Source organism: Peromyscus eremicus, chromosome 1 (assembly GCF_949786415.1).
Source record: "Peromyscus eremicus chromosome 1, PerEre_H2_v1, whole genome shotgun sequence".
NCBI classification, from domain to species: domain Eukaryota; kingdom Metazoa; phylum Chordata; class Mammalia; order Rodentia; family Cricetidae; genus Peromyscus; species Peromyscus eremicus.
In genome coordinates, this window is record NC_081416.1 from 192,102,583 (window position 1) to 192,109,368 (window position 6,786).

Sequence of the window (6,786 nt, forward strand, 5' to 3'; positions counted from 1 at the left end):
GAACACCATAGCCAGGATTCCTGTTTCGTCTACATGCTTACCAAGAGGTAGTGTTTCCTATGACTTGTGCTTCACATTTCTACTACAGAGTAATGCATCAGATAATAGATTAGATAGGAATACTGGACATTCTTCCCATATGTATTATTTGTTGAGTACTGCCTCCTTCTAACTAATTTCTGTTGGAATCATTCCCCTGTTTTCTCTCCAGTGTATCAGATAACAATTCTTTATACAGAATGTGTCTCTTCTCCTCTCTCTTCTCATCTTAACTTTGCACCACCATTCTTACATGTGTATATGTAGGGGGTGGATTTTAAGAAGTTATCTCTTAATGTAACATTATCTAATTATTCATTTTTACCTATCGGTGAGTGCTATGTAATAAACATAATTACCAATGAATAGAAAAACATTGTCATTCCTGTTTTAATATTTTCAATTTTAATGTTAATATTGATATAAGAAATGCATTCACAATAGATTTCTTTCTTGGAAAAGATGACCAGAGAAAACTTTTTCTCCAATATGGGAGGACTTGTAAAATTGAACATACTTTCATTTTGAACTCACTGGTCATTGCTTCTACCAGGATAACTTTGCCCTATTCTTAGTGCTGAGTTTTGTGAGAAATACAATGGAAATTTGCTCCATAAATATGTGCATTTGAAGATTCCAACAGTTCTTACTGATTGTTATCTTTGATGTTAAAGTAACTGTGGGAAGTGGTGTGGACAGGATTGTGTTGTGCTGACCACCTTGGGTTTTCAGTCTTCAGCTAATGTGATTCTTGTGAATTTGTGACACCAGGTAAACAAGACCATCTTAGCAATAAAAATACAAAATTTTTCTCTGAGAAGTGACAGTTGGCACATTTTGAAGAAAATTTTTCTCAGTAACAAAATGGACCCCAAGAATTTGGTAATAGGACTAATATTCTTGATTCAGAGTACAGTTGGAATTCTAGGAAATGTCTTTCTTCTTGCCAACTACCTAGTTATTTATTACAAGAAACACAAAGGAAAACCCTTGGATTTAATTCTCATGCATCTGGTCATGGTTAACTTTTTGATCATTCTCTCTAAAGGAATGGGCAACACAATGATCATTTTTGTGTTGAAACTTTTCTTCAATGATTGGAGCTACCAACTTTTTATGTATGTTCTAAGGGTTTTCAGGATCATGTCCATTGCCACCATCTGTCTCTTGAGTGTCTTCCAGGCCATCATGATCAGCCCTAGGAACTCCTTTTGGAAGAATCTTAGTGTCAAATCTCCCAAGGACATTGGTGTCTACATTTCTCTCTGCTGGTTCTTGTACATCATGGTAAACGTTCTTTTCCCTTTGTATATGTCCATAAAATTAAGAAGGAAAAACACAACAAAAGAGACAGATTTTAAATACTATACTGTTGTAGGTCATGACAAATTCACAATCTCCACATACATAGCATTTTTTGTGTTTCCCGAACTTATATTTTCTGTCCTCATCACCTGGTCCAGCAGCTCAATGATTGTCTTTTTGTATAGGCACAAACAGCGAGTTCAACATATCCGCAGCACTTATGCTTTCCACAGAAACTCTCCTGAGTCCAGAGCCACCCAGAACATCCTTGTTCTAGTGTTCACCTTTCTGGCTTTTTATACCCTCTCTACTATTGCACATGGTTGCAGTGCTCTATTGTCTCATCAAAATTGGTGGCCAATAATGATCACAAGCATTATAACTTTGTGTTTTCCCTCTTTGAGTCCTTTTTTACTTATGAGTCAGTCATCCCCTCTCTCCAGACTCTGCTTTCTTTGGATAAAGGATACAGAATCCTCTAATATTATTGTAACTATTTAAATTGCATGCTTTTTCAGTATCCAATTTTTGAAAAAGGAAACAATACAAACATACTTTGGGGAAGACATTTATCTGTATAAGGTAAATCATAAGGGTTTTTAAAATTTCTAACACTGGTGGACCTTTCATTCAAATCTAGCAAAACTCTTGGCATCCTATCTATTACAGCACAATATGTGACACATTTCACAGACTTTTTTGGTTCAGGCTACCATGAAGAATAAATGCTCAATATGTTTTCAACAAATTATCATCTCTTTTGACATCAGGTGGATGGATAAATAACATCCTGGATGCTCTGAACATATAATGTTTGTTCTATGGAAGATAAATTCCACAAGCACAAGACTCTGCAACCACAGCTACTATTTAAGCAATAAATTTTCAACACAGAATGCCTTGCTCAGTTCACATCTGTTTCAGCACATCAGTGTCCCAATCTCTTGTTATGTATAAGCTCCTGATCACCTTGCCTGAAGCTGCTCCAGAAGTACAAGCCACAGTCTGCCATGAGCCAGGTCATACCTGTACTACCCAAGTTATTAAAGTCAGAATAGTACCTCTTATGGTTCTAAGTAAAAACACATGTTTGTTTAAGAATGAGTAATGGTATCTTCACAAGGCCGTGATTGGAGATTTATAATAACAGTGCAAGCAAGCCATACCACTCTTCTATGCATGCCACAATTTATTCAGTACCCTTTTTTTTTTTGAAAATGTTAGCATTTAATTAACCTCCCTGGGTGGCTTCAAGCCACCAGTACAGAGGTGTAGATGTAACCAACCTTCTTATTAAATAAGAAACACAGAACCAATGCAAAGAAGAAAGCCAAGAGGTCAGAGCTAAGAGCTAAAACCTTACCCTTCCTCCTGCGGTGGTCCTACTTCTCCGAACCAGAGCTATCCCTCTGTTAAAGTCTTTATATAGAGTTCCTGTTCTGCCTTCTAATTGGTTGTAAACCCAACCACATGACCGCCTTGTCATGGCCTATCTGTATAGGCCTCCAGGTTTTCTATGATTGGTATTGAAATCAAAGGCATGTGTATCCAATACTGGCTGTACCCCTGAACACACAGAGACTTACCTAGCTCTGCCTACCAAGTGCTGGGATTACAAGCATATGCCACCACTGCCCTGCTTTCCTATGGCTTGCTAATAGCTCTGACCCCCGGGCAACTTTATTTATTAACATACAAATAACATTTTAATACAAATAAAATATCACCATACACAGGTACCTCCAACACCCTTTATCTTCTCTTCAGCTCTTCTGCTGAAAAATTTGGCTTTCACGATGACAGGCTACTTAGGGAGCTTCCCCTTCCCCAGAACTTTGTAGTAGCCCGATCGCACAACATCGATGATGGGAGCAGTTCCAGTCTTGCTCTTTGCAGCATTGACACGTGTCTGCTCACTGACCAGTGTCCACAATTTATCCAGGTTGACAGTTGGACAGAAGCTCTGGTTCCTCTTTAAGTGGTAATGTCTCATACCAACTTTCCCACAGTAACCTGGATGATATTTGTCGAATTTGATTCTGTGGTGATGAATGCCTCCAGCATTCCTGCAGCCTCCTGGGTGCTTGCCATGTTTACCAATGTGGCTGTGGCTATGGCTCACGTGGCCCTGGTCTTTGTCAGTCTGGATGGCATGGTGGTAGCAGAATAAAAAGAGCTATTCAGCACTCTTTATAGCTTTATCAGGAACATTTTTTTCCTATGTTCCTCCACCCACAATTATGTGACATTCTACTCAGTGGAATATGCTAACTCCTTTTGATCATCATATGGCTATAAAAGGCTGAGGTGGTTGTATAAAGAGCAGACAAGTTCTTGGAGTTTCTAGCAGCATCCCAGATTCCCAACAATGCAAGGACAATATCAGTAATTGCCTGAAGTTGGGTGATGCTAAGAAGAGAGTTACCATGTACAGCAGGTACTTGAGACATTGGAGGAAGACCTTGCGAAGAGGTGAGATTGCTCATGAACTACTCTGAAAATTCCAGAATTCTGAAAAAAGTTAGGAGCCAGGAGTCTAACCTGCAAATACTCAGTCATGATCTAGCTCTTATATCTATTTTCTACTTTCTGATGTTTCCATTACATCCTAAAACAGTGGCTCCCCAACAATTCAGACATTTGTTTGTTGCTGAAATCTCATTCTGTATCAGTTTAAGGGTTGTGGCACACACCTTTAATCCCAGCACTTGAGAGGCAGAGGCAGGCAGATCTCTGTGAGTTTGAGGCCAACCTGGTCTACAGAGTGAGATCCAGGACAGGCACCAAAACTACACAGAGAAACCCTGTCTTGAAAAACAAACAAACAAAACAACAAAACAACAACAACAAAAAGAAATGGGTCCTAGGAGGATGGAATGGACACTCAAAGGAAGATAAATGAACAACAGAGGGAAGCAGGGTAAGACAGAAGTCCTTTGTGGGTTAAAAGTCCCCTATAATTCACAGATGTTATGTTTATAGGCAGGTGTTTATAGGGATTTCATAGAATATTGAAAAATGGTCCACAGTTCATGCAATTCCACTAGTTTGGCAGGATGTATCTGTACATTTTCCCACCATGATCTCAATGTCTCTTGCTCATAGAATCCCTCCCCTCTCTCATTGATTGGAATCCTGGAGCTCAGGCTGGCACCTGGCCATGGATCTCTGCATCTGCTTCCACCAGTCATTGGATGAGTTCTCTATGATGACAGTTAGGGTATTCAGCCATCTGATCATGTGGACCAATAGCTGAGGAACCCCCATGGTACTGGACTAGGCCCTCTGAATAGGCGAGATGGTTGTTTAGCTTGAATTGTTTAGGGGGCCCTCAGGCAGTGGTATCAGGACCTGTTCCTGGTGCATCAACCAGCTTTTTTGAGCCTAGTGCCTATGGTGGGACACTTTATGCAGCCTTGGTGCAGGGAGGAGGGGCTTGGACCTGCCTCAGCTGAGTATACCAGGCTCTTCTGACTCCCCATGGGAGACCTTGCCTTGTAGGAGGTGGGAATGGGGGGTTTAGGGAGAAAGCCTGGGAGGTGGGAGGTGAGGGGAATCTGTGGTTGATATGTAAAATGAATAGAAAATCTCATAATAATAATAAATAAAAGAAAAAAAGAATATTGAACATTGTCTGAAATGTGAGTGCTTTTTCCTTTGGGCTTGTTTGGCATAGATAAAACAAGAATAATCCTGAAACACTTTATTGCATGTTGATTCAGAGCAGGGAAATGGGATATATGAATGAGAAATAATGTAGGTTCCACTAATGTCTGAGGATGACATGGATCAGGTCTAAGCTTCTTGGAATGAACAAAGCAGTTGCATCAGAAGTAACATAAGATGGATGTGTAAGCAAATTAGGCAAGGATGTCTGCAATGTTGTAAGTGATGTTGGTTGACAGAAAAATCATAAAGTCAATGGGTATAGAACTAAATAGAGTTCTCAAACAATGGAAAACCAATGGCATAGAAATTTAAAAAATTATTCCATATCCTCAGCCAGCAGAGAAATGCAAATTAACATTACTTTGAGATTTCATCTTAACCCAATCTTAATGTCCTAGATCATTAAACAAACAATCACAAATCCTGGTGAGGATGTTCCAAAAGAGATATACTTTTTCACTATGTTTGGTCTGCAAACTAGTTTAGCCATTCTAGAAAACTGTGGATGTTGTTCAAATCTTAGATGGTGTTTTAATAAAAAACCCAGAGCCAGATATCAGGGTGAAATCTGAAAGATCAGAGAAGCAGAACAGCCAGCCCCTGGTTCTTACATCTGCAAAATCCTGACCCTAAAGAGAGTGAGTTTCTGTTTCCTCATGTCTTACACACCTTTCTCTGGCCAGACATCAGTTCCTGGGGTTAAAGGCATGCATGCTTCCCAGTACTGGGATTAAAGATGTATACAACCACTGTATGGCTCTGTTTCCAGTGTGGCCTTGAACTCACAGAGATCCAAATGGATCTCTGCCTTCTGAGTGATAGGATTAAAGTGTGTCACCACTGCCTGACCTCTTTGTCTAATCTAGTGGCTCTGTCCTCTGAACCTAAGACAAGTTTATTAGGTTACATAATATATCATCATAAGGGGATGCTCCTCAAAAATGCTAGAAATACATCTACCAGATGACCAGCCATGCTACTTTTGGCCATAAAACCAAAGGACACAGTATCTTACTATATTCATGTTCATTGCTACTCTACTTACAATATCACAGAAGCATGTGGGCAACCTAGTATTTCATCAGCTGATGAATGGATAATTAAAATGTGACATATTTGCAAAATGGAATATTATTTTTCCACTGAGAAAAAGGTATGAAATTTGCTAAAAATGAATAGAATTGGAAGCTCTCACTCTAATTGAAGTACCTGAGATTCAGAAACAAGAACATTGCATGTTTTGTCCCATATTTGGATGTTAGCTTTGAATGTGTATATTATGTTGGCTTAGTTTGTTTCTGTCTTTCATGTTTTTCAAACTTACAAAATCCAGGAACATCTGTGGAGAAGGATTTCATCATACTGACATGTAGTGAAATGGACATTTTCATGATTAATGATTGCTGTGGAAGGGGGTGCAACAAATTTGGTGTGGTGCTATCTCTGGGCAGGTGGTCCTGGGTTTGGAAAAAAGCAGGCTAAGGAAGCCATTGGGAGCAAGCACCAAGTAGCATTATTTCAATGGCTTCTGCTTCACTTTCTACCCAAGGTTTTTGCCTTGAGTTCCTGCTTCCATTTTCCTCAGTGATGGACAGCAATGTGGAAATACAGGATGAAATAAACATTTCCTTACCAAGGTGCTTTTGGTTATGATCTTTATCACAGTGATAGATACCTATCTAATACATATTTTTTTTTACCGTGTTTAAGGGATATAAGTCTGATAGACTTACTCATGTTATTTTTTTGGAGTATTTTATAGCCTTCAGTTAC

The 6,786-nt window shown here is 39.3% G+C and overlaps 1 protein-coding gene across 1 annotated transcript; it reads left to right on the forward strand.

Annotated features, from left to right (window-relative positions):
- The first annotated feature begins 858 nt into the window (after positions 1-858).
- On the forward strand, positions 859-1,845 carry LOC131903975 (vomeronasal type-1 receptor 4-like). Its single transcript, XM_059254877.1, has one exon. The coding sequence runs from the start codon at positions 904-906 to the stop codon at positions 1,843-1,845; it is 942 nt and encodes a 313-aa protein (XP_059110860.1). The 5' UTR covers positions 859-903.
- Positions 1,846-6,786: the final 4,941 nt, after the last annotated feature.